The sequence below is a fragment of the Branchiostoma belcheri genome, unplaced genomic scaffold (assembly GCF_001625305.1).
Source record: "Branchiostoma belcheri isolate BF01 breed outbred unplaced genomic scaffold, Haploidv18h27 scaffold11, whole genome shotgun sequence".
NCBI lineage: Eukaryota > Metazoa > Chordata > Leptocardii > Amphioxiformes > Branchiostomatidae > Branchiostoma > Branchiostoma belcheri.
In genome coordinates, this window is record NW_017802491.1 from 387,320 (window position 1) to 415,199 (window position 27,880).

Here is a 27,880-nt window from a genome sequence, read left to right on the forward strand (position 1 = left end):
TCCGAGACCAAATCTGACCATCAAAAAGATTATCCTGCTTGAAGCTGCTTCATTTACTGTCTTCATTTAAGTGACCAACTGAGACCTGCAAATTCCTTTCTTAATAAAACTTCATGAGGAACCCTGTATGTTTCACATAGGTATGAGTTCTTCTATTTTTTCAGGCTTATCTGTTGCTTAGTGACGAAGAGGAGGAGGAAGAAGAGGTGGATGATGGCACAGTGTGTGTCAGCGACGGGTTCAACCTCCCAAAGGATGTCTATGACAAGTTGTATCCGTACCAACAAGAAGCAGTAAAGTGGTTTTACTCATTGTTCATGAAGAGAAAGGGAGGGATCCTAGGAGATGACATGGGGTATGTTGGAATCTTTCATCATGAATATAATAAAGCCAAGTGTAGCTACATATAAGGGGTAGGACATGTGCCCTGTCAGCAGTAGAATATCTGTCATGAATATTAGGGTTTAGGCAAAATAAATGACAGTGACCTGTGTAGCCCCATAGCTAGTCAGTCTTCCAGTGGGCTTGGGCAGATGTGAATGTATCTAAGCTAATACAAATATTTATGAAAAGGTACAGAATATGTAGTAGATTTTACATTCCCCAAAAATATGCAGGAAGAAGGCAAATTTTCAGTACAGTGCATTTAATTCTATATTATAGAATACCCTCATCATTATCTATAGCTCAACAGAACTAGTCAATGTTGACCAAAAGAAGATGACAGTCAGTAGAAAGGTTGGCTGTAAAAAAAAGAACACAGATTCTTGAATGAAGAACATTCTTACATGTGTTTTATTATAACTTTTAATGACACTGAACTTGATTGTTTTACCTTCCCAGGCTGGGTAAGACCGTACAGGTGACAGCCTTCCTGTATGGGATGTTCCTGATGGATCGCATCAAAAATGTGCTGATTATCCTGCCAGTGGCACTCATCACTAACTGGGAGAGAGAACTGGAGAAATGGTCAGTAATATAAACTAAATTCCTATACACATACAGGGCTCCAAATGCTATGTGCATGTGCAAGTTAGTTTGGTGCTGTACATGTACCTTCAGACCAAACTTGCACAGCTCATTGTAAATACCTTTGCAAATCTTGATACCATAATGTAAGTACATGACTTTTGGAAGCCCAAACGTAGACTTTCATCAAATTGTGATCTTTCGGCACTGTACCAAGAGTTGCGAACTGCAAACCTAGAAATCTAGGCTTCCTTTTGCTGCCTTGCTGAAGCGTGATTCGTAATACACATACACGTATAGAGCCTGAATTTGTCTACATGCATGTAATATCTGAGCTTGAAATGTTTTGGAGGATACTTCAACTGTCATTAATACATTATTTATGACTAATTCCTAGCAATTGGTAAGATATTGCCTCTCCCGTGACAAACTTTATTTCTTTCTTATTCATGACACAACTTCAGGGCTTCGGGTGAAATCCGTGTGAAGCAGTTCCATGGGTCTAACGCGCGGGAACGTACCAGGAACCTGGAGCGCGTACAGAGGAGAGGTGGGGTCGTTCTGACCAGCTATGGCATGGTCTCCAACAACTGGGAGCAGCTCGCCAAGATTGACTACAAAGAATTTGTCTGGGTTTGTCTGATTCTATCTCTCACTTCTTCATGTAATAGATAATAAGGATGCCATATATTGCTTTGTGTTACTTAGTTATTGTATAATCACAGTAAACATGTATATTGGTGCTATGACTAACCAAAGCTCAAAATACTTTACTCAACCTACTTCTGCTTTCTGCAATGTGGTTGAAAAATTTTTTTTCAAGGTACTGAGTCAGTGTACTTCACTCATTTTAGCTTGCCAATTCCAAGTTGTTTATTTGAAGTTCTGCAGTCCAAATTCCAGGTTGTATGGACATCTTTCAAGCCCAGGTATGTGCTTTAAAATCATCAGTGGACAACATTTTTTTTTTAAATTTTACACAGGACTATGTCATTCTGGATGAAGGGCACAAGATAAAGAACCCCACTAAGACAACGAAGGCTTGCCACGCAATCCCAGCCAGGAACAGGTTCATCCTGACAGGGACACCCATCCAGAACAACCTCAGGGTAGGGCAGGGGGAGATGTCTACTGTAGTTATTCATCTTTAAGCAAATAAAGCAAATAAATAGATCTTTTGGTGGCTTTTTGAGACTATCAACTTCGCCACGCAGTATTCATTTGCTATCATCAAGTTGGGCTGATGTAAAAAAAAAGTTCAATTAAAACACCTAAAAAAAAGGCACTAAAATATACGCCAAGGCCCAAACCTCTGCTTGGAAAGATTTATTTTACTATGCATCTTACTAACTGTTCATACGGGATTACCTGTCCCAAATGGAATCGGATGCTTCCTGCAGTAAGTGTTGTGACCTTTACAAATTGACAGCCCTTACACTAGACTTACAAAAAAAAAAGATGGATGTACTTTATTTGGAAATGATACACAAGGTTTAGCAGGATAGCTGTAGGCAGTCCACATGTTGATCAGCTTGTGTTTTCTGTGTACAGGAGATGTGGGCTCTGTTTGACTTTGTGTCTCAAGGCACCCTCCTGGGAACTGCTAAGACCTTCAAGATGGAGTACGAGAACCCCATCACAAGGGTAAGTATCCCAACCTAAAAAATTGGGTATGGAAAAAAATTTTGCTTGCAACATATAAGATGAAATGAAATAAAATATAAAATAAGTAGTGTCAGCAAACACTGACTAATCTATGTTTCATTTCTAAAGAAAAGTAGTACAAGAATGATTTCATTATTTTTTTTACACTTCGATGTTAAAAATATGTTGTATACTACTAAAGTAAACATTTAACATCTTTACATAGTACGTAAATATACCAAAATATTTGGGTGCACTAAGGTGCATATGCACCCAGTATTTCAAACCATGAATTATGAACTAATGTTGTACCTGTGCACTGCCCAGGCCAGGGAGAAGGATGCTACAGCAGGTGAGATCCACCTGGGAAACCGCATGTCGGAGAGCCTGAGACAACTCATCGCACCCTACTTCCTTAGGAGAACCAAAGCAGAGGTGATGCCCAAGGACAAGGAGAACACAGATCCTAACCAAGACGCTGGAGAAGCCCAGGAACAAGCCTCGGGGTAATTTTTTTTGTTTTATCAGAATCTTGTAATGACAAACAGGGACATTCCTCATCTCTTTCCTAGATGTAGGCCATAGGTATTGTAAGGTAAGGTTGTCGAATGTTAGACTGATATTAAAGTGATGCGAAATTGTCATCAACTCTTAACCATATTTCTGCTGAAATACTGCTGTACAAAATGGCAAGTATATTATGGAGATGTCCTTAGCTTGCTGAAAATTAAACCTGTACATGTCTGTACTACTACTAGGAACACGTTCCCATCCCTGGAGAGGAAGAATGACCTGATTCTGTGGGTTATCTTGTCCAAAGCCCAGCAGCAGATCTACAAGGACTTCCTCAGTCTGGACAGGGTTAAAGAGGCAAGTATTTTACCCTCTCTCTTCTGTAGTACAATTTACTGTTGTACATTGTACATCTATATTATAAGATATCATAGTAACAGTGGATGTTACTGGAAACGTCTAGCAGTTTCCAAAATCTATCTTGTTGCTTGAAGCAGCATGCTTGAACCCACTGTATGGCTGTATGGGACGATACCACTTCTGAACCACTGTGAGACCTTAGCTTGCCCTTGACTATTTGTATCAACTGACGATTATGCTTGATAGTTGTGTTGTTGAGGTTTTTTATCTATTCTACGTCTTACTAGTTCCTGATAAACCAGCAAATTTTGCATAAATTTTGTATAGATTCTTTATTCTAGTGTGAACATTCTTTACGTGTGAATATGTCTCTTACTGAATTGTTGTCTTGTCACAACACAATTCTGCCATTTGGCTGCTATGTTTAATTTTCAACAGTGTTGAAGAAAACCATTCATGTAACTGTTCCTGTGATATGTTTAGATGCTGATGACGACCAGGTCCCCCCTGGCAGAGCTGAACGTGCTGAAGAAGATCTGTGACCATCCCCGGCTCCTGTCCACCCTGGCATGTGCACAGCTCGGACTGGACGGAGAAGATGGGTCAGACTTCTTACTCCACAATTTTTTTTTTTTACTTTCTCTGAAAGTCTTCATGTCAATTAGGTTTCTGAGACAAACATTTCATGTTTGACTGCGATAAATGTTTAGCCAGCATTGCATGTACATGTAGGTGTCTTGCACATGTAGGTTAGTTCTGGTGAAGTTGTAATTATGCAGATGAAATTACTTCCTAACTCAGTGATTTAAGAATTATTTTTTTAGGATCTAAATGCATTAATTAAGATTAGAGAGATGTACTTTAAAAACGTAATTCAGTGTTTTTAAAAATATTATTTTTTTCAGATCCTATCTTTTCGGGAGCTGAAAAAAAGGGAATTTTGGTTCGTAAGTGAAAATTGTGTGTGTTTTTTTTTCAGCTTGGACCCAGAAGATGAGGACAACATGGCCCACGAGGTGGCAGCCAACAGTATCGAGAACATCTCCAGTGACCAGCTGATGGCAGAGTCTGGGAAGACGTGCGTCTTAGTCGAGCTGTTAGAACGTCTCAAGGAGGAGGGCCACCAGACACTGGTCTTCTCACAGTCAAGGAAGATGCTGGACATCATCCAGAAGATCTTGAAGAGTCGGGTAAGTCTTCTTGCAGAGCATCTTGTCCTTAGTACATGTACATGTAGGTAGGTCTGCAAAAGGTATTCCTGTAGCCTTTGAGGCTGTAGGTGCAATGAGTTGTTAATCCACTGTGTCTAGGGCATGGTATTGGCAGGTGGAGCTCATCCGTCTCCTTCCATTGTCTAATACCTACCTAACCAAAGTCATCTAGGTGGAGTGAGGAAAGTCGTGTAGAGTGCCTTTCCCAAGGACAAGATGTCTAGCTAGGAATGCCAGAGATGGAACTCATGACTTTTTGATCTCATGTCTGCTAGCTTAACTGCTCAGCCATTCGATATCTAAGTATATGATTGTGTTGCAACTGTGAATCGTTAGATGAAACTAACATTGATTTTTTTTCAGGGCTTCAAGGTGATGAGAATCGACGGCACTATCACCAAGTTGGAGGATCGAGACAAACGGATCCGCAGGTTTCAGAGTGACCCATCCTGGAGTGTCTTCCTGCTCACCACACAGGTAGTATTTCACTTACGTCAAGGCTTCACTAGGGCTCAAAATACATTTTAGGTCAACTTGCACTCTTGTACCGATGGAAGTGTGGTTTGAAGCTATGTGCACACATCCATGTGGTATTTCGAGCCCTGCATGACATGGTCCTTATCTCTCTAAAATTTTCAACACATGTTTTGACCAGTACTAGTTGTCGTTCTTTTCAACATAATTTTCTTAGTTTCACAACCATATATTTTACCATGCTGACGTTTCAACATCCTCCCTGTCGGTCTGTGCCCCCCTCATCTCTGTTGGTGACTGGTGTGATAAAAAATGTGGTTGTAAAACAAGGAAACCATGTTGAATTGATCTACCAACCTGATCATGATAAAACTATTTACAGTAAATGTCGTTGTTGTCTCCCACAGGTTGGTGGAGTTGGGCTCAACTTGACAGCAGCAGACAGAGTAATCATATGTGAGTTACTTTATCAATACTTAAGTTGTTTCCTTACTCTGATGTTTTAATCTAAGAAGGTTGTGATTTTTTTTAAGTTTGTGTCAATACTGACATTGGGAATGGGGCAGTCCTACAGGTACCTGTAGTTAATTGATTATGGAGTCAATTTTAACAGATTTTTCTCCAGTGACAAATTTTTCTCAGAGAGAGGGAGTGTTCTATGCAAAGTCCAAAGTTTAGGAATCATAATGTAGCTGACAATTGAGATTCAGCAATGGAATGTTGTTACAGTATCAAATCCTCAGCTATTTAATACAGATTCTAGGTATACTCTCGGTATCTACAGTGTGATTTTTAGGATTGTTCTTCATGTAAAATTAAGTGAGGAGTTCACTTGTGTATGATCATGGAATTTTGAATTTCACAGATGACCCCAGCTGGAACCCAGCCACAGATGCCCAGGCAGTAGACAGGTGAGGGGACATATAGAATTCTACATGGTACATTCCGTATCACTCGAGGTTACAGTCCCCCGGTACAATGAACCTGTAAATATTGTACATAGCGTCCATCTTCTCTGTCACGACCAGTGGAAGATTAGCTCTTCAGTGAACTAAAACTGGATTTTTTACTTCTGTCAGGGCGTACCGTATTGGTCAGCAGAAGTCGGTGGTGATCTATCGGTTCATCACCTGTGGGTCTGTGGAGGAGAAGATCTACCGCAGACAGGTGTTCAAGGAGTCAGTCACCAGGCAGACCACAGGAGCCTGCAAGGACCCCTTCAGGTGGGAAGACACTCGTCTCTAAGGCCATACCAGGGCCTCCTCAGAAATTTTTAGGGAAGAGGTGCTCCCCAATCAGTTGTCACGAAAAGAAAGCAAATTTTTATGAGTATACTAAGAGAAACCCCTAAATTCAAACATTTTGTGTGAGGTGCTGTGATTTGGGGGAGAGGGGAGCACCCTTGCTTCATTGCTTAGGGAGAGCCCTGCCATACTGATAATGTTTGATTGTATGGATGACATCCTCTCCCAAAAGCGATGTGAGCATGGGGATTATGAAAAAAAAGTTGCCTTTGTAATCTAAGTAATCGGGTGTATGAGTCTAGAATGAATTTTTTTCCCGGCCAGGACTGAGATGTGGATGACTGTTGTGCCTGTTCCTTGTAACAGATGTAAATAGTTTTATTGAAATAATTAATATTCTTGAATCTTGAATGTTTCAGGTACTTCTCCAGGCAGGACCTTCGGGAACTGTTTGTGATGGATAACCCGGAACACTCCACCACGCAGGAGCAGCTGGCACAGATGCACTCCCAGAACAGGAAGTCAGACACAGCCCTGGACGAGCACATTGCCTACCTGCACTCCCTGGGTAAGGCCACACTGACTTAACTTCATGGATGACATCCTCTGAATACCCCATGAGTAATGAGCGGGTGAATAAAAAAAGTCCAGGCAAAAAAATAATACTGATAAACCACAGGAATACAAAGCTGGTATTGCGAATTTGTGTTACTTTTACAACAAGAAGGGACATGCTGGCCATTTATGAGTCGGCACCGATGCACCGTACTGAGTTCTAGAGTTCCGTGGAGCTTTGGCAGTATATGGGTGCCATCCTCCGTCATTACCACCAGCTCCATATTGTCGGTAGCCACAATAGATTACATAGGAGGATGGCACCCAGCAGGTTTAAGCCTTGGGGGTGTATTTTAAGAGTTTTTTGTGAGTTCTATAAGCAGTTCTGACTGGTTGCTGCTCTAACTGTATTCCTGCAGGTATATTTGGAATCAGCGATCATGACCTGTTATACAGCAAGCAGGCTGATCATGAGGAGCTGCCAGCAGGACAGGAGTACATTCAACAGAGGGTAGGGCAGGCAAACATCTATTTGTCAGTTTTTTTTACTCTTGTTACATGTATGTAAAAGTCTTGCATTGCTATCTCGAAGTGTAGAGACTGTTCCTAACAACACCTATTTAGTTCAGTCTGTCCCCACTCTGAGTCAGGCTTGCATGGTGTTGTTGACTAAAAGAGAAGAGATGCTGCTTCAGGCCTTGAAGTGTATTCTTAAAGTGGCTTTCAGGTCTTGTTACCAATGCATAGGGCCATTTAGAGGTTGTTTAGCTTTTTTTTGTACGTTGCTTAAATTGTTTCCTTCTATGTAAAAAAAAAAATTCATATTGGGGAAAAGGTGGTTGTTACAGCAAGGGGGTCAGCTTGAAGAGGTGGCAGCTTGGGAAGGTTTGACAGTTATATGGTCAAGCTCTTCACAGCCACTGTTTGTTGTGTAGGTGCACAAGGCCCGCGAGCTGGTCATGGCAGAGTCCCAGCTTCACCACCAGATGAACGAGCTACGACAGACGACAACAGAGGCCAGCTTCCTGCGCCGCCACGGAGGGAAGCAGCCGGGTCCGGAGCCTGGCCCCTCCGGGTCACAGGACGGTTTCCCTGACAACCTGCCCGAACTGTTCCACCCCAGTCAGGACCACAACCCTCGCAACATGCTCAACAAACCTAAGGGTAGAGTGTTCTTGTTCAGTAGAAATTGCAAAATATCATCCTACATGTGTAGTGCTGTGTACCTGTGTTCCTACATGTTAAAAATTCTCTCTAATGCAAATCACTTGCCAGAGTACTGTTGTAGGTAACATTATTGAATAGATTAGAGGTTTGATTTGGTACAACCCCTCCCTCCTTCAGTTCGGACAGTAAGCAGTGATGACTACACAGACAGTCCTGTGCATCCCAAGTCTCACCCAGATGAGCTCCCAGGACGCTTCATCGACCTGAGCCAGGAAACTGAAGAGGTACAACTGATTAGAGATTGATTTTAGTATGCTTGTTGTTTGGACATTTCATGTAAGTTGTGTATTAGCTCAGGGCCTATATTTAATAAGAAACAGCTCAATTTTTTTTCTGTCAGCCCAACTTAGTGATCAGACCAGACAGACCTGTTCTCATTTAAGGGGGCAAATTTGGAATTTTCAAGCCTTTAAAAATACAATTTCCCACATTTTTGAGAGGCAAATCAGGGGGATGAGACTAATGAGCATGGTTGTTGGTGGTCCATTGTATGTTTTAATATTTTTGCCCAAGATTTTTGTAAATTTTGTCTGTCAAGGTTGACAGATTGATTAAAAAATCTTCCAGTCAAACATCACAAAATTCCTGCAGTTGACGGAAAAGCTGGCTAGAGCCCTGATAAGAAATAAGTGCTGGTCCTGGTTGATCGTGTAACAGCTATGGTTAGAATAAAAAACAGATGTCGTTTATTGGTTCTACAGGAGCAGGCACAACAGCTGGAGAAGAGTTTTGCTAAGATCAGCATCAGCAGCCAGGAGAGGGAGGAGGAAGAGCAGGAACAGATTAACAGCTCTGCAGAGGTGGGCATGAGGAGGAACATGATTGGCTAGTAGCTTTGATAACAACTTTAGTTGCAACTTGATTTGGAGTACATGTATCTGATTGGCTAACAGCTGACCAGTGCCAATGCAACAGAATGATAGACAGTTAAAGGCTGATCAGCCAGGGTCATTGTTTTCGTCATTTGCACAATACAGAAGGGGATGGAATAAGAGATGATTGGATGTCTTAGCTGTAGTTCGATGCAGACTTGCTAGATGGCAATGCTGCACAGTTTGCCTATGAATCACTTTTTATACTGTTGTTCGTAGTCTAAGGTGTAGCATCTGATTAACCCTTGTTGATTGCAAATGTGGAAAGAAAACAAGACACTATGTCTGTTTTTCAATTCAGGCTGACCAAGAAGATCATAACGATGACCAAGAAGATCATGATGATGACCAAGAAGATGATCATGATGATGAAGATGAGCAACTCCAGCTGGCCCTGGCCATGTCATTGCAGGTACAATTGTCCTGTCTGCACTCTGCAAATCAGCCACACTGACTTCATTATCTGCATGTGTATGAATTGGTTGTGACCTTCCTGTTTTTTGGGTATTTAGAGGATTATACTGAGGTCGAAAAGAGAAAAAAGGAGATGCCTGGAAAGGGAAGCAGGGAATTGCTATGCTCTGTCTGTTCAGTCATTTGTTCATCCTTCCTAACCACTTAGACTTCAAAGCGATATGGCAATTTTTTTTTGTCCCAACTTTTTTCATTCGAGCACATCTGTTTTGGGGAGCTCAATAGATGTCATCCATATGATCAAATCAGTATGGGTTAAGTCTCATCTGTGTATTTCTTCTGCTTTTAGACAAATTTGCACGAGTTTTCAACTTTGCCACTGGACCATACATACTAACCAAATTGTACTTACTAAGCCCAATTACAATAAGGTTAGCCCTATTGTGTCTCTGAGTAACGGAATCTGTCTAAACCAACATGTGTTGCATTGCAAGATATTTCAAACAATCTGTCTTGTTATTCTTACACAGGAAAACCCTAAGAAGACATTGACAAGAGAACCTCTCACCGATATGCTCAACATTAGCAGGAAGAAATGTGAGTTGGTAAAAGACTTGTGTCTATTATGGGAAGTTTGAGTTCTTTCATTTTATGTTACTTAAACTCAACAGATTGTCAACAATTTTCATGCAGTTCTGTTTTTTTTTACTCATGTGGCATTATTTTAATCTATTTTGTTCAAGTGTGATCCTTCCCGGTCCATCTCTCTGAGCAAGTTTGAAATGCTGAAGATAGTCCACATTACCTGACAGAATTTAGAAATTGCCAAGAAGATGGTATCTTAACACGGGTCTACTACTGCAACTGTTTTCACAGATGAGGGAGACATTTCAAAGCAGAGCAGCCTGTATATGGAGGACAATTCCATTGTTTCTGTGGATGATGACCGTGCCACGCCCGGGCTGAACAACGCTCTGTTCACCAGCAGCGACAGTCTGCAGTTTGTGGCAGACAGCGGAGACGAGGACACGTCACGGGGACAGCCCAGCTCACGGTCTTCCTCTCGACCATTCTCCCGCGGAGATGTGTTCGTCATTGAGGACTCTGAGCCAGAGGAGGCTGGTCAGTGTTAGAAGTACACACCTTCAGTCTGTATTTTGCAGAGACATTTTCAACATTGCAGGAAGAGAAAGTAAGCAAACTGCAATTTTGCAGACTTAAAAAAATCGGGCCAGAGGTTCAATGGTGTCAGAATAATGTTCTTTAAAAGTTTGCATTTACTACGGACTCAATCATACTATGAATTTTTCATGTATTTTTCAAATTGAATGTAAGGTAACGAATGTAAGATGTTTGCCAACATGCAAACGTACAAAGACCTGTACCATTGGTTTAGGTCTGGACTTAAATAAGTGTGTATTTCTGAATTGCAGAACAAAATGTTGACATTCTGCAATATCGCAAATCACTGAAAAAAGTATTTCTACCACTGCAGGTAGCGACGATGATGTGCCTGTAGTTTCTGCAGCAGGTTTTGCTCAGGACGCAATCATCGATGTGAGCGAGGAAGAAGAAGAAATCGTCGACGATTTTGAATCGGAGTCGTTTCGTGACAGAAACACAGTAGAAAGGAAAGAAGAGATGACTGCAGCAGTTCCTCATATTGATAGCAGAGAGGGGGGGACAGAAGATGAAGATGACACCAAACGCTATCAAGATGATGTAGACATCAGCGATGACAGTGCAGAGGAGTCTGAAGTAACTGACAACAGCAGACAGTCTGACAGAAAGAGCTTCCCTTCTGTGCCTGGGGGGCACGACAGATTGTCGCTGGACAACAGTCTCATCAAGAATGCCCGGCGGCGGCCCAGGCCACGCGTGATCGACTCAGATTCCGAAGACGATGGTGACGGAAGCAGAGACGAAAGCAGATCAGAACATCATCGTAGTCTTGACCAGACTGATAGCCCACCAGCTGACAACAGAGAGTCTTTTGAGGAGGGCAAGCTAAACAACTCTTCTGTAGTCGGCAGTGAAGAGGAGGAGAAAGATGAGCAAGAAGAGGAAGTAGCTGAAGATGACAATCACATCGAGGAGGATGACAATTCTGACCCTGGAGATGTAAGTGAGGAGGAGGAAGATGAGCAAGAAAAGGAGGTAGCCGAAGAGGACAGTCACTTCGATGATGAACATTCTGACCCTGGAGAAGTAAGTTATTCATGCCACACACACACACACATATTTCTGATCATTTGTTTTGTGCTTTTTTGCTTGGTCCTTAAGAGCTTCGTGCTCTCAAAAAGCCTCTCAAGTTACTTCTTAGGTTGAATTTAAAACAAACAATACCTTACATAAGGAATGGTCAATATTAGCATTTTACTTGATAATCTTCAGAATTGAAGCTTTAGAATCTGGACCTGAATTTATACATTGTAGGTCTCCATGGTCCTGGCCCTATTAGCTCCATGATACTGGAACGGAAATTTAAAGGAAAGGTTTTTGATTCCATCACATGTGCACTTCCTCTCTTCCACCAGGCTGTGACTGATGATGATGATGATGATGAGGCTTCAAAAAGTGACCAGGAAGGCAGTTTGGACGAAGAACAAGAGGAGGATGAGGTTGAGAGTGAAAGTAAGGGTCGAAAATTGTCAGAAAATACATTGTATCAGGTAACACAGATGTTGTCAAAATCTATTTTTGTCCCTTGTTTGAAAGGACCAAAACTGATTCCTGCCTTTAGAAAGACTCACTGTTTCTCTTTTGTGCCATAAAATATGTAAGTTTGTCTGTAAGTAAATTTCTGAGTGCATTTTCACCTGACACCTTATGATTACTGGCTACACATTGCATGGCCACAAATGTGGTCTGCTCTGTTTAAAAGGCTTAGCACCTGTGCAGATAGATCCGTACATATTTTGTATTTTATGTTTGAAGACCGCTAAGGCTTGTTGTTTTACAGTGGAAGAAGAGTACTACTCTCCAGAAGAAGACAGTCTACATGATAAAGACGCTTCCCATCCAGACTTGAAGTTGATGTACAGGGAGCTGGTGAAGGAGGGAAGGTAAGAAGTCAGTCTGTGCTATTGGCACAGGCAGCAAAGGAAAAAGTTTAGGACTGCATCCTTACTGCTGCAGCACCAGCTGGCAGTGGGAAAATAAACAATTGGTTATTGCCGCAACACCCTGTTACACAGCAGGCAAATTGATCAGCCGACGAGTCTATGTGCTTGGATTGATAATTTTAGCAGTTCAACACCTGGTACTTTCTTGTTCGTTGCACAATATTCATGGGTCTGCCAATGTTCACTAGTCACTGAGCCTAGTGCTGTTTGATAGGGTAGACTTTCCAGCCAGAAATACACTCGACTCTCTGGCAATTCTTAAATTTGGCAACCTTCTGACGATCAACATATATGGCTGAAGCTAGTCGACTTTAGAAAGGTAGCAGAGGTAATTTTTATCAAGTGATACCCAGCGAGTTACCAACCTTTTTGAAATCATTCCATGATTACGATACAGTTGTATTTCTCTCCTTAGGAAGCTGGAGGCAGAAGGAGATCTGAACTCTGCCCTGAACCACTACCTTCAGGCCCTGGACATGGACGGGTCAGACCTCGCACTGCAGACATCTGCCCTCAAACTGACTCAGAAAATACACACAGCATGAAAGGGAGCCTGTAACTAGATGCAACAGTGTACAACTTTTCAGCTAATTTACGTATGTCCAAAGCAATGAGATACTAGTAATACATTTTGTAATATCTCTTTGTTGCCAATGATGACATTCAATGTGTTAAATCTCAGGAAGAAGAAAAGTGTCTGATGTCATCATCAGATCATGTGCAAACCATTTCTTCCCTGACTTTGTGTGTACTGAAAGAAGTAGGTACTTGCCAAGGCCACCAAACTTAAGAGGAACTGTTTTTTTTTGAGAATGGATCATTCTTTATTTCAACTTTGCATGTTCCAAAAAAATCTTACTTAGTGTTGTGCTGTATGTGCATGTTTCTATTGTATTTCTCATGTATGTATGTCGAAAGTTTTCATTTTGTTAACTCTTTCTTGTACTAACTGTGTTACTTCTTGTAGATGTAGATTTGCATGGTATATTTTCCAGATAACGTGTTTATTTCATTGTCATAACTGTCCCAAGTATTGAATCTGCTTTCTAGCCACTTGCTATAACTTCAACTTTACAAATACATGACATTGTATATCTATCTGAAGCTCTTTCAATTATGTAGCAAATTAGGTTTCAAAACTGACAAAATATTTATCTTCTACAGTGTATTTTATCTTTAAAGAAAGTATTGATCAATGGCTACATTGTAAATCATTCTATCCAACATTATGTCTGTAATACACAGAGAGGTAGGACTCTGTATGTGGAAAGAGACTGAAAATATCATTGCATTTTAAACTACACTTTTGTACTTACAGAACGAATAAAGGCATAGTTACAATGTAGTGTGTAGACTACAGATTGTCTTGTATTTTTCATTGCATTACTTGTTGAAAATGTATGACCTACTTCGTAAATTCAGAATGTATCAAACTCAATGAGATCTGTCACTGCCAATATATAAAGCAAACATAAAGAACAAGCATCCACTTTGAATCGGAGAAATACTTTAATCAGGACACTTTAATCTTGTTTCTGAGAAGTCTTTATCCAGGCTGAGGGTGTTTGATGTAATCACAGACCCATTTTGATCATGGCTGAAATAGATAAGAGACAAAAGTGTTAGTTTTGATAAGTTGTTTGTTCTCCAAAGTTAGCTATGATTCACTTGTCTAACCTCTTTCTACATGGCCATCACAGTGGTGTGATGTCCAGTGACTTGGTGAGCAGGTCAACCGGTCATGGGTTCGATTCCTGGCAGCACGCTGTGTCCTTAGGATTAGGAAAGGCACTTTAAACCACCCAGGTGTAAAACAGATATCTGACTTCGGTTGGGGGGAGGTAAAATGGGGTGGAAGGAGAGGGATGGGCTCTACATGTGGTATACTGGTTTATCTGTACACTGTTAGTTTACCCACAGTCATCTGGTCCACTCATAATTTTTAGCAACGCTAAGCTAGCTGTCTACTCTGACTTGCAAGTTGAATGACAATGGTGTCATGTAACCCTGTACGTAGAGGCTAGGGGTAAGCCGTATTTTACAAGGCACAATACTAGCTATAGTATTCATCTGATAAGCCATTCCTTTATTGAACGCTTACCCGCTAGGCAGCCCTGGAAGCCGGCGTTGTAGTCCACGGCCACCTCGTTGGTGTGGAAGTTGCTGCGGTCGTCCGAGTAGTTGTCGTGCGCGTCCGGTCCGCCCACCAGAGCGCCCTCCAGCACGTTGGCGTTGGCGTCCCAGGAGTTGTAGGTGTTCCAGTCGCAATGTCCGTGGACGGGGCAGGTACTGAGAACGGGAACAACGAGCATGATTATTACAATATACTGTATATATACATCAAACACCTGTCAGAAGTGCTGGATTACAGGTATTTATAACTTTCCAATGAAAACTCAGGAACAGAACTAGTTTTACTGAAAGTGAGTTTAAGTATTATTTCAGCATGTTACTTGTTAAAAAGCGACCATGTACACATGGAGGTAGAATTATTGAGACTAGATGAAAGCTTTCAGTAAGGTCCGTTTTGTGTACGGGTCCTGATCGAAAAGGAAAGAACTGTATATGAGAACGTCTGAACATTGTGATTTTCCACGCATTAACAATGATTCAACACGTATCTACCATCTCCTGACCAAGAAACGTTTGGTAAAACTCACGCTGCGCGGTGGTGAGGCCTGACCGGAGGGTTGTTGCCGTAGCCGACCACCATACTGCGCCCCGCGTCACCCAGCATGTAGTTGATCTGTTGAGCCGCGAAGCCCTTGTACTGGTCCACGTTAATACCCATGTCGGCGGCAACCAGAGCCAGGAAGGCGTGATTGGCTGATGGTGATAAAAGAAGAGGTTTTGTAATTTCGAACGTAGCGAACCGTGTATTTCTGTATTTGTTTGACTTTGTATATTTTCAACATAACAACCATTTTTGACAAGTATTTTAGACACGACGAAAGAAATGTTTCGTTTTGTGTTGGCCTTTGTTCCACGGGACCTAAATCATTTGGCACTGAGATCATTGAAAGGTCATTGAGAGATCTGTCAATTTCTTGGATGATCAACAGCCTCTTAACGATCTGTGTAATCCTAGTGGGATGAAATCATTGACTATCACTATAAAGCTCCCTTCCTATACCCACCCGAATGCCTGCAGGAGCCCCACTCGTTCAGCCACAGCATGCCCTTGGGCGTGTAGGTGTCTCCGCCGCCTGGCATCTTCGGACGCAGGTAGTTGATGATGTCGTTCTTGTACTTGTCCTTGTTCGTGGCCTTGTACAGGACCAGCTAGAATATAGAGAGTCAACATTCAAGAATTGTTTTTGTTTACACAAATGGGTGACTTAAACCTTAGAGAAGCATTGAGTTGATCTTTACTCTCTGCAAAAGGATTTTGAGAACATCAGTTTTCTGTATCGATGTAAATAAAGAAAAAATAAAAACGATTTTATGAAAGTGTCGTCAAGCGGTGGAATGAATGAAAGACTGAACAGACAAAATCTCTTGCCTAACAAACTAAATACCCACAGCTGATAGTGATATTCAGAGTTCCATTCAGTTATTTGAAATGTTGTTACAAATGATAGTTTGGTAAAGTTGTCTTTACAACTTGAGGTTAGCGTTAGAGTTTCGTCTTCTTTTATAGCTTTTTAGGGCATGCTTTGTTAGTCACCATTGTTCCCGACTGCTTTTCGTCCCAGCTGAAACCACCGGAGCTGATACCATACTGGTCGTAGTACGACTCAGCCTTGCTGAGGTAGCTTCCATCTTGTGTTGCTCGGTGAAGCCAGGCGGCGCCCCAGACAAGCTCGTCGTTCATTCCGCCGAACGAGCTGGAATTAAGAATCGAAAGCTCCGCACATTAGAACGCCCAGGACTCCGAAATGCTGACTCAGATATCATTTAATCAATCGGGGGTATTGTTTTGCACTCTGGAAGTCAATACGTGGACGGATATTGGATAAAGAGAAGGGGAGACGCTGGATTACAACTACACCAGTCATGAACAGAGACGGTTTGGAGGGGAAATGGATACAGACTGGGTCACGTTTGGGACCACACGACCCATGTGGCAAGGAGTAGCAGTCTTCATAACACCCTGATGAAGGTAGCTGGAAGCAGCCGAAATGTCTCTGAGGAAATTGACCGTTACCTTGTAAATGCCGTTATCAAGTTACTGAAAGAAGAGATGGCTGTGCAATAGACAGAGAGGTAGGAGGTACAGACGACATTGAGGTAGACTCCTGTGCAGGCCTCCGGGCGGGTGGGAGTTTTGATACTGCGTGGGAGTTTTGATACTGCGTTTAGTACGCGTTCTTTTGCCGGCCATCATACAACCAGCCGCCCAGCGAAGGTTTGTGCCACGGAGGCACAAAACGCAGCATCAAAACTTCCACCCACCTGGACGCCTGCAAAGGAGACTAATTGAGGTCTACTCACGGGTAGGGTGTATCATGGACAACGTTCTGGTACTCTCCCCTGTAGGTGTCAGCGAACTCGTACAGATCCCGGGCGTGTTGCAGAAGGGTGTCGGCGTACCCGGGGTCTGGGGACATGCAAATAAAAACAAACGTATATCAGCACACACGAGTTGTTTCAAGTGGCCCCATCCCAGTATCATCCGTAACCAACTGGCCTCCCCTCCCTGCCGATCGTGTGGACTCTCCTAAGGTTATTGGACTAACCCTGTTATAGGGGTAAAATTCCCTGACAAATCGTTCGTGCAAATAGCAGGAGAGCACTGTATAATTATTCAGAGGCGTGAAGAAATTACATACACATTTTGTAGTTTACGATCACATGCGTCGTGCACTTTCTTGATCTGATCTGATGTCGTAAACCTATCGTACAACGGATGTAACCATGTACTACATGTAGCTAGAGCGGGACTGTGATTTGGAAGGACCTAGAAATTTCGAAAACGTCGTCAGCACAAAGCTAGATGTTTGGTTGTTTTACTTCCGTTCTCCCTGAATACGATGGAGGCAGCGGCCATGGCAGCGGCGGCTTCCGCGGTGACGTCAGACCCGGGCTGGTTGGCCGTGACCTTCTTGGCGGGCCGATGCATGGTCATGTCCTGAGGCTTGCCCCAGAACTGATGGTCAGGCTCGGTGTCTCCAACCTGGCGAAAGGGACAAACAATGGTCTCATTACCTATTAGCCTGGTATCCAGTCTTATCGTGGTTCGGACGGGTTTTCCTCGGGGCTGCAGGAGATGTTCCCCGCCCGCCTCAGGTAGGTTTCCTGGTAGATATTTCACGATGGGAGATTGAAGCAACTCCCTGGCATGCCATTTCGGCGTAACACTCCTACCGGGGCGACCTGTTCTACTGTGCGGGGGGAAACTATTAGAGCCCCGAAGACACAGCCTGTCCCACTACCATGCCCCAACCACGATTGACTGGATACCGGGCTAATTGGAGCCCATCATTCCCCTTCCACGTGCATAGTTTTTACAGGTTATTACGGTTGGGCGGAGTGAGGAAAGTCGACGTGGGGGTTACGGGATCCCCATTTCAGCACCAAGGACATCGCTGGTTAGGAGTCGCAGTCCTTCGGATGGAACGTTCAGCCGGGGTGTAAAGCTCACACTACACTCGATCACACTTATCTGTAAGAGTAGGAGTTCTTCCCGGTGAGAGAGGATCAAACCTTACAGCCCGGTCTTAGACAGATTGTGCGTACTGTACAAAGCTGGTGCGTTACGTACCGTGGCGGTTTACCTGTTATGCGGAACAAACAAACAAACACACAAGCAAACACATGCTTGTTACCTGCGCGACGAACTCGAACTTGCTGGGATGGCAATTGATGAAGTAGTCGGTGACCCACTTGATACAGTCCATGGCGTAGGCCATCTCCCCTGCGGCCTCGTACGCGCTCTTGAACTCAATCATGCCCCAGGACAGCACGGTGATGGTGTAGGCCAGGGGGAAGTGCAGCTTCAAGTGGTCACCAGCTAAATTACACATGAACAGAGAATGAATCTAGTTCAAAAATTCGACTCATGATCACGAGAAATGTTGTCTCCTGGTGGAATATAAAAAAAGTCACCACTATGTCATATGCTGATCGTCGTATGTGTGGCAGTCATTTTAGATTTCAGGATATTTTCAGACGTTTATGATCGCAAAGATTGTGGCTAGCAAAGTGTTGACCAGTAAAGGTGGTCCGCGTTACCGTCAAACCAGCCTCCGGACAGATCCAGACCGACGTCACTGCCGTCGCCTTGGCAACAGTCACGTCGCCAGGAGATACGGTTGTTGCTGGGAAGGCGGCCGGCCCGCTGCGCCTCGTAGAACAGGATGGACTTGTGCAGAGCCTGCACCAAGTCGTACCGACCTGAGACCTGGGAGGGAAAAATGCTCGGTTGCATTTTCCATGGTCTACAAAAGAGAAGTCAAACCCTTCAGACATAGTTCTAGACATAGCTATAGTTTTAGACAATTGCCTCTTACTATGTAGATCTTGACGTTATCTTGTACTTCTGGGGGTGTCCAAATTTCAAGACGGACAGGACTAGAAATTCTAAGACGACACGGGTATATACTCAGCTTTTTGCCTGGACTGTGTGCATAAAAAACATTCACATGAACGTTTTCGTAACGAACACTGAAAGCCATTGGCATATGGGCTGATACAGATGTGTGGATATGTAGCATATGGCAATGCTCTCACGTCTATATACGCACTACGTTATGACAAATTTCAAGATCCCCACAAGGTAAGGACATCGTTTACGTTGTTGAATCTATTAACAAGTTAGCTCTGATCACCATTCAATGTAAAGGCCTACAATGTAATTTCAGGGTGGCAATGTATTAGTCAGATTTCCTCATCTAGAATATTTTGTTCTGCCGTCCCTTTACACAGACTAAGAAAGGAGCAAGGTCCCAGAGCCAGACCTTGAACGACGGAAAGACTTACGACGACAGGATTGCCGCCCGAGGTGGTGGTGCCTCCGCCGGGGCTCTGGGTAGTCGTGGCCGTCCCGCCAGAGCCGACCTCCACTCCGTTGAAGAAAAGCCTCATGCCCGGCGCGGACCCCTGGGTGTTGGCCACGAAGGTCATCTCGTAGGTTCCTGCCGCCAGGTGCGAGTTCCAGCCCAGATCCGACAAGTCCCAAGCCTTGCTGTCTTCGCGAATGTTCACCACTTGGGCGCGCCAGATCTGCAAGGAGACAAAATGTTGTTATGCTGTCTTATGCCAGATGTACAAAATGTATGGTGCCGGTGTAACAAGTCGTTTGGAATAGCTAGCTTCCGTCGCGCCGCATGCCTGCGAAGCTGGTGTGTTACGCCGAAGGACAGTTACACCGGCTTTACAGGTGCAGACACAGAACATATTAATACTTTTCGTGTTAGCTAGTATATATAGTAGTTCAGCGGTCTCAGCCTCCAGTGGAATTCGGAAAGGGGGTGTACCGGTAGGCTACAAAAACTGTGGCAGCATGAAGGACCAATCAAAATCATTTCTTTCTAATGGTATATCTTGCTATCTCTTGACGAAATGTCACATAAGTAATAGAAGAACGTTAACGTTCTCTACCTCCATGTCATAGACCGGCTTGTCGAACAAGAAGGTCATACTCCATCCACCGTGGACATCCTGGGTGACGGGGATGTACACATTGGCCTGGAACCTGTTCCCCCAGTCCCCGACAACCTGGTAGTAGCTCTGCGCGCGGGCAGCACCCAACAACGCCAGCAAGATCAGAGCGGAGCACTTCATGTTGGCTGAGACCGTCTCTAAAGCAGACGAAGAGGGCGTCTCATGTATTTATATATCCCGACAAACTACGTATACATGGCTTCGCCGCAGACGCTCTGCGATTGGACGACTGTGTTGTCCTTACTAATGTTTTACTTTAGATCACCGCACACTTTTAGATTAAGACTATCTGTACGGACATGTGTTGCGTTCCCAGACTTTAACCCTTTCAGCCACAATTCACGTAATGTTACATCATCACCTCCTGATATCACCATCAGACCAACGATTATTTCGTGCTTACTTAGTGGTTTACTATCTATAAAGTGGTTAGGCTGTAAAGGATATGTAACGTTAAGACTCTCTAGCCATTGCTTAAAGGGAAAAGATGATACAGGAGATGGTACAATGGCCGGGGTTTAAGTTATTTGACATAAACCAAAGCCACGCACTATTTATACGTATTTACAAACATTTAGACATTTACAAACATTAGTTATTTACAGACATTTAAGTATTAGGTAATCGGGTCACCTTCATAATATTCGTGGTAAACCACTATAGAACGCCAATTACCCTTGCTGGGGTTTTGCTCACGGTATCTAATGACTGTGGTCAAAGCCTGGGCTTAGGCTTAATCTACTAGCTACTTTTTAAAGAACCCTGAAAAAGATTTTAATCATTGGATCATGTCACAAATACACACTAGCGTTTTCGGCATTTTGTCCACGAAAATAAAACATAAATTTGTACTAGTTGACAAAGGTTAAATTTCTCACTATCCATGAACTTAAACACTATATCAACAAACTTGTACATGTATACTTTTATCGACAAGCGTGGCCGCCCATGATAACGGTGTTATAGCACATCAATAATTATTATCTGGCTGTCAGAGAACACTAGTATGGTACAGTGTGTTTCAAAATTGCGTGGCCGCACTTGTCTGACCAGGTGTCTGGGTGAATAAGGTAACCCAAACGTCTGAGCTCTGTAATAATTTCTGACTGTAGGTCCTGGCGTGATGTTTTGCGCAACGTTTAGGTCTGTTAGCAAACTTTAATTCGCTAATTGCCATTCTCCCATTGGTCGAACTTCTAATTGTGATGGTTCGGGATCGGAATTCTGCCCGCAAGGACACTCCCCAAACGTTCTAGAGATCGGTGCGAGCAAACACCTGTCGGCCTCAACCAACCTTCCCATGGCGACGCCGGCGGACCTCCTACATCACAACGGATGTGCAAATATTTGTCACCCGTTCCAACGGGCTGTAGTGCTGATGGTTAATGATAGCAGCAAAAATAATCTTTCAAGGTTACTGTTGGCAAATACTAGTAGAACTTTATAGTAATACACAACATAAACCATTGTCCTCTGCGTTAGTGCCCCTATACTAGGGTCTAGCTTAAAGCCTTTTATATACTGTAACGTGGAAACTTGGTGAAAAGAGCTGGAGACATTTTGAACCTCATATCCCAAGAACTTATCGAGAATGACAACAACATTAATGTAACCAAGAGCAATATTTTTCTACAACATCGTTTATTCACCATGACCACACAAGTTTATTGTTACATGGGTTCATGTCCATCAGTATTGCTCATGTAAATATATATCCAATGATTCATGTACATCCACAGTACACCCCTCAAACTTTTGTTTCAATAAATTATAGACTTCAAATATGAAGAATTGTGAAGTGAGAAATGATGTTTTTGAAAATAAGAATACAGATAAAATGACAACAATTGAACGCTAAAAAAACACAGAACATTTCATACACCCTCTACAATTGCTCCAGAACGTACTGATCATATTATCAAGTAATGTAGCAAGAGACATTGAATCATTTACTACTAGACAAGCCATTTTGAGGAAGCGTCCCACATGGCAGCATATCCAGTACAGGCACAATAACAATGATTTTTCAACATCATATTCAATAAATAACAGTCACATTTGCATAAAATCAAAATTATGGCATGTGCACATGCACATACACTCACACATACACATGCACATGCACACACACACACAAACACACACACATGCATACACACACACACACACACACACACACACACACACACACACACACACACACAAACAGCTAGTACATGTACAGGCTGGGCAAGAAACTGATGGATTGAAGCTATCACAGAATATCACATGTACCCTTCCACTCTTACCAAAAATTAAATCCTCATTATAAAATATCTGGAATGTACTACGTGTATTTATTAAAAGGTTGACAACAGAATGGTATTGTGTATATAACATATATCTTACATCTTTCATTCTGTAAGTCAAACGTTTATGGTATAATATTACCAGAACACCTTGACTTATTTGTCCTTTTGTCAATCTTTGCAAAAAGAACACAACTTTTAATTCGACAAATTTGACCATTGACAAGAGGTAGTGTTTTTGTACCCTGACTCCCACAATATCTGCAGCTGTTTCTTTAAAAAAATATCAGCAGCACACAGGCAAAAATAACAGCAGCAGACACAGACAGTCTTCATAATAATACTCACCTTGAAATCAGGTGATATAAAATAAGCTATTTTCATGGTTACATTACCGTGAAGCAGCTAATTGGAAGCAGCAGTTACATGTCACTATAAAAAGCCTCCAACAGAATCACTTCTAGAATTTTTTCTTGTTTCTCTCGAACAATATGAATTGGTGATGAATTGACAGACTTTCAACTCACTTTGGCACAGAATCCACAGGTTCTGACATCATCACCACATTATGTTGCACTTGATACATCAATGAAGGTTAGACATCCTGGATTCCAGGTAATAAGACATACAAGAAAACAGATACTCAAGCTGTCAAGCAACTGCATACAAATGTATATTTTGATTTATCATAACTTTTGCTGACCAGTACTGATGAGAAGTAGTAGGTGCTACTTGAAACATCTGACAGTTGTTGAAATCTATTTGGGTATCTGTTTTCTTGTGTATGTTGCACTTGACATTCAATAACACGAACCTGTAGGTTGTATATCCTCACAGTTACTGCACTTGATTGACTGCACTTACACATAAATCTACTTTAAAATCACACAATCTGTCAAGTTATATCAATTCTATCACTTGATTTTCTGTCAAGACAAAAACAACAAACAGTTTAACTACACAACACTCAAAAGGTGCAGATTCAGCCTGTAGATATCCCAGAATGCCCTGCAGCTATCCCATCATGCCATAAGGTCCTCCTGCGTGCCCATCAGGTAGGTGACGACGGCGTAGTAGTGGAATGCGGCTCCAACCACGACGAACAGGTGCCATGTGGCGTGTGCAAATGGTATCCGCCCGTCGCTCTTGAAGAAGAACACCCCAGCGATGTAAACAGCGCCCCCGATGGAAAGCTCCTTCAGGCCGTCAGTGCACGGCTGCAAGGGGAACACAGGGCAATCAGAGATGGCAGACTTCACTCCCTTATCCATGTTAGCAGGGACAATCAGAGATGCTGTCCCAGTAACCTGAACTTACTTCAGTGTGTAGCAGTGCTCTCTTAGCCTTGCACTGACCAAATTTGTTTAAAAAACAATACTTTTTAGTTTTACCTTTTAACATGTACTTACCATAGATATCACAGACAAGGAAGGACATATCCCCATAATCAAGTACAGGGATGTCTCCAGTCTCTTACATCTAGGAGGGGGCAGAAAAAGATAATTAACGTCCAGCCTGTGGAACAGAGGTTTACAATTACAACTGTGCATGCCCATATCACAGGTTAAGGTCCTTGACATGTAAACAAAACCTGTCAGAGTATGATCCCACTTTGTACATGTCCTGACCTGTTTCGTTTACATTTTAGATGCTTTTTTCTATACCTTTACACGCCAAGTATTGCACATCAAAGGTGACAGGTTGATCAAAATTTTTTCTGTCATGTGCTGCAAACTGTCAAATGTTGGAAAGGCAGATGCTGGCTGGAACACTGGGCTAGGGTAATGCATTACCACAACCACCTGCTAGGTGTCCTACCTGTCCAGAAACATGCAGGAGAAGGCGGTCCCCAGCAGGGCGAGGATCCAGGTGACGCAGTGCACCCATTGGCCGAGAGCTCCGCTGTCCCGCAGCGTGAGCCACGGCATGTAGGACGCGGCGATGAAGAAGTAGATGACAGCACGGTCGCAGACGTGGAAAAAATGGAGGAGGGACCTGGACAAAAAGGCAAGTTTTAAAAAATTTATTTACTAGCATTGAATTTTTAGGCAGTTTCTTGGAGGAACATTAACTAACTTAAACTATCTAGCAGGTGGAAGGACATTACCTGAGTTTACCTGTCCAGGCTAGCAGTTGGAAGGACATTACCTGAGTTTACCTGTCCAGGCTAGCAGGTGGAAGGACATTACCTGAGTTTACCTGTCCAGGCTAGCAGGTGGAAGGAAGGAAGGACATTACCTGAGTTTACCTGTCCAGGCTAGTAGGTGTAAGGACATTACCTGAGTTTACCTGTCCAGGCTAGCAGGTGGAAGGACATTACCTGAGTTTACCTGTCCAGGCTAGCAGGTGGAAGGACATTATACTGAGTTCACCTGTCCAGGCTAGCAAGTGGAAGGAAGGACATTACCTGAGTTTACCTGTCCAGGCTAGCAGGTGGAAGGAGGTTGACAGGGTGAAGAGTGCGATCAGTGCCAGCCCGTACACGACAGCGTTCACAAACTGCAGCGTGTTGTCGGCCAATCGCAGCAGCAGCATGATGGCGAACAGACTGGGGATGATGAGTAGCTGTGGACGGGCAGAACAGGAACATGTCAAACTGCACATGTTCAGAACAAATGCAACAAGGAAATGTTCAGCATCCAAAGTATGGGTTGGAAAGGTACGGGCTGTTTCTCAGGGCTGAGGAGGTATATGGGGATGTTCCATAGGGGGTGGGGAAGTATGGGTTGTCCCCTAGGGGTGGGGAAGTATGGACTGTCCCCTAGGGGTGGGGAAGTATGGGTTGTTTCCCAGGGGTGCAAAAGTATGGTTTGTCCCCCAGGGGTGGGGAAGTATTGGTTGTTTCCAAGGGGTGGCAAAGCATGGGTTGTTCCCCAGGGGTGGGGAAGTATGAGTTAATCTGCAGTGGGACAGTACTTACCCCGTGTGTGACACAGTTAGCAATGTGCTCCAGGGGGGTGGGGATGTACGGGTTGTTCCCCACAGCTGGGCGGTTCATGAATCTGTGGCAGAAAATCACACAGGTTTAGAATCACAGTTGTTGATTGATGGTAATATGATGACAAGAACTATCAGCACACAGGAGAGGTATCGCGTCAATGCAAGAAGGTTTTCACTTGATCTACCCAGGATGATACTGCACACATCCCTGTAGGTTACATGATCGGTTCCATCTCTGAACTTGAGTGATGACTCCATGGCCTGGACCAAACCAACAGGTGGCTGTCTCATATCAGGTCAATATTTGCAATGCTGATACAATGTACTGCCTCATAGGGACTCAGCTACCTTACAGCTAGGGTTCAAATGAATCAAGACTATGGCTGGAAAATACGTACGTGGATCTGATTTTTGAACGCTCGATCGGGGCATGCATACCTCACAGTGCACGCTACAGGTGAATGCAGGTGTACCAAACACGTCACGTGAGGACATCACGTCTATAACAACAGGTTGGTCAAAACATCAACCTCGCGGGTAGCAAAATAGAAATTGGAACGCACAGGAAACAAAACAACACCTCATGCTAGCCCCAGAACAACCCTGCTGACCTGGATTTCAGCGGGCGGTGTTCCCCTGTCGTACAGCACACCATGTTGGCTCCCCCTCCCCTCCTCTCCTACCGCACCCGGAAGTGGTCGCCTCGACTCTCGCTCGAAATCTGCTATCTGGGCAACATCGTACAGCTTTCAGGCGCCGTGCACGCGTTCTATGGTGATGCTGTAGCCTGGTTGCTATATGTATATGCCTCCAAATTGGAATCTGGTCACTGGATACCGTGGCTTCTACTCATGAAACCCTTCAAACATGACAAGAAAATTTGCTCACACCCGGCGTTTTGATCGGTGAAGGGACGTTCCATTGAGAGGGAGGGGGGCCTCTATAATGTTCTAGCGATATCTCTTCAAGATTGTAAATGACAGATGTAAAAAGATAACGCACACATCAATTTGTGAAACATGCACATATTTCTCATAGAATACGCAGTTCCGTGGATATTCACTACTTGCCCTTCTTGGCCTTCTCTTGGAACAGACCAATTGCGTCAGAGTGGTGACCAATCAGCGTTCAACACAATCCATCCAAGCTCTTCTCGACTTCTGTCAAGGAGAGGTTCTTGGGGAAAATTGTGACTTTCTAATCTTATGGCGATGAGGCCTCGGGAAAAATGTTGTGTTTCTAGTTTCCCGACTGACCCTAGTAAAAACCTACCGACCCTAGCCTAATTTTTTTGTCCGCTGATCGACAAGGTCATAGAATTTTCAACCTCACATCTGAATTTCAAACCTAGCACCTTGGGGTATCTCACGAATAGTGAATAAAAGAAAAATAAAAGACATACCTACCTACCGACCCTATTACTTTTAGGACAGTAACCGGAGACACAACATCTATTCTAATCAGTCCCAATTAACTAGTAACTCTTCTATGCAACGTTGGTTGAGAAGACGGACAAAAACCTGGCAAATATAGAAGGTTACAATTTCCCCCAACAACCTCTGCTTGGAGAGTATTCGAGTTATCGCTCTGACACCACACAGATTCACACAAAGACGATCTGACTACTCATACGTGTACTTGGCTGCCCCCCAAAGAGCCAGGATAATACTAGTACTCTGACCTGCAACCATAGATGCAGTACCGAGTTGTGCCGCTACTTACCGCTTGTGTTATGTGATAGTCATTGTTCACTTCTGCCCCAAAACTTTGGGACAGAAAAAAAGGAGACAAAATGTAAGGCAGACAAAACGTCTAATAAAAGCTGAATAAGACGTCTGAAAATAGCAAACAAATAAACAAATAGGTCTATATATGTAACCTCTGCTTGGAGAATGCAGTACACTAGTATATATTCTCTTCATTCTCGCGATCCAGACCGACACCACAGACAAGCGGCACAACAATGGGGGCAGGCTGCGCAGGTAGTTTGGCCTAGAGCAAATCTGCACCGCCAAATCAGAGACTCTAGTAGGACACACCTGGCTGACGTTCACTCAGAATACATGTGTCAGTTTTAAAAAAGGCTCCTCGAGGTGCTGGAAAATAGTAGAAACTGGCCAAATAGACTATTTCTTGTTCCTAAGGAACGTTCAGTCCTCGTTAAGAATTATTTCCGCACCATTTCTTCACAAACCCCACGCTGTAAGATAACATCGCGACTCTTATCGGGAAGGTCATCGCAGATGCACGGCGAAGTCAGCCGTGTGGAAGACTCGGCACGCGCGGGTGTCAGCTTTGGGGCCGGGGTTTCCCTCCCAAAACGCAGCCTCCAACAGGCCTTTCCAATGAGTTTTGCATAGCAAAAATAGGGTAAATCATTTGTGGACGCTTGGCCTAATTGGGAAGTTAGTTCAGGTCAGTGAAGGCTATAATGGCACC

General features: G+C 43.4%; 3 protein-coding genes across 3 annotated transcripts in view; 1 reads left to right on the forward strand and 2 right to left on the reverse strand.

Annotated features, from left to right (window-relative positions):
* LOC109483964 (DNA excision repair protein ERCC-6-like) overlaps window positions 1–13,953 on the forward strand; it is a 16,992-nt gene extending 3,039 nt beyond the window's left edge. The window contains exons 4-28 of the mRNA XM_019787117.1: window positions 165–355; window positions 844–969; window positions 1,434–1,602; window positions 1,953–2,078; window positions 2,521–2,613; window positions 2,941–3,119; window positions 3,372–3,483; window positions 3,970–4,088; window positions 4,466–4,676; window positions 5,061–5,174; window positions 5,579–5,627; window positions 6,037–6,082; window positions 6,251–6,394; window positions 6,835–6,983; window positions 7,390–7,481; window positions 7,906–8,134; window positions 8,315–8,421; window positions 8,899–8,997; window positions 9,371–9,481; window positions 10,014–10,080; window positions 10,360–10,605; window positions 10,979–11,691; window positions 12,021–12,117; window positions 12,446–12,548; window positions 13,024–13,953. Of these exons, the coding sequence (XP_019642676.1) occupies window positions 165–355; window positions 844–969; window positions 1,434–1,602; window positions 1,953–2,078; window positions 2,521–2,613; window positions 2,941–3,119; window positions 3,372–3,483; window positions 3,970–4,088; window positions 4,466–4,676; window positions 5,061–5,174; window positions 5,579–5,627; window positions 6,037–6,082; window positions 6,251–6,394; window positions 6,835–6,983; window positions 7,390–7,481; window positions 7,906–8,134; window positions 8,315–8,421; window positions 8,899–8,997; window positions 9,371–9,481; window positions 10,014–10,080; window positions 10,360–10,605; window positions 10,979–11,691; window positions 12,021–12,117; window positions 12,446–12,548; window positions 13,024–13,153 (3,822 nt within the window). The 3' untranslated portion in view covers window positions 13,154–13,953. The remainder of the gene's footprint in view (window positions 1–164; window positions 356–843; window positions 970–1,433; window positions 1,603–1,952; window positions 2,079–2,520; window positions 2,614–2,940; window positions 3,120–3,371; window positions 3,484–3,969; window positions 4,089–4,465; window positions 4,677–5,060; window positions 5,175–5,578; window positions 5,628–6,036; window positions 6,083–6,250; window positions 6,395–6,834; window positions 6,984–7,389; window positions 7,482–7,905; window positions 8,135–8,314; window positions 8,422–8,898; window positions 8,998–9,370; window positions 9,482–10,013; window positions 10,081–10,359; window positions 10,606–10,978; window positions 11,692–12,020; window positions 12,118–12,445; window positions 12,549–13,023) is intronic.
* A 145-nt stretch (window positions 13,954–14,098) lies between these two features.
* LOC109483477 (endoglucanase E-4-like) lies at window positions 14,099–20,462 on the reverse strand. The gene is made up of 11 exons (XM_019786510.1): window positions 20,151–20,462; window positions 19,530–19,772; window positions 18,783–18,951; window positions 18,377–18,561; window positions 17,562–17,724; window positions 17,043–17,148; window positions 16,276–16,435; window positions 15,746–15,890; window positions 15,269–15,434; window positions 14,710–14,897; window positions 14,099–14,205 (listed from the first exon to the last, which is right to left on the reverse strand). The coding sequence occupies exons 1-11, from the start codon at window positions 20,331–20,333 to the stop codon at window positions 14,183–14,185; spliced, it is 1,731 nt and encodes a 576-aa protein (XP_019642069.1). The 5' UTR covers window positions 20,334–20,462; the 3' UTR covers window positions 14,099–14,182.
* A 1,913-nt stretch (window positions 20,463–22,375) lies between these two features.
* LOC109483772 (monocyte to macrophage differentiation factor-like) lies at window positions 22,376–26,350 on the reverse strand. The gene is made up of 6 exons (XM_019786865.1): window positions 26,053–26,350; window positions 25,422–25,503; window positions 24,909–25,066; window positions 24,320–24,496; window positions 23,911–23,980; window positions 22,376–23,718 (listed from the first exon to the last, which is right to left on the reverse strand). The coding sequence occupies exons 1-6, from the start codon at window positions 26,094–26,096 to the stop codon at window positions 23,524–23,526; spliced, it is 726 nt and encodes a 241-aa protein (XP_019642424.1). The 5' UTR covers window positions 26,097–26,350; the 3' UTR covers window positions 22,376–23,523.
* Window positions 26,351–27,880: the final 1,530 nt, after the last annotated feature.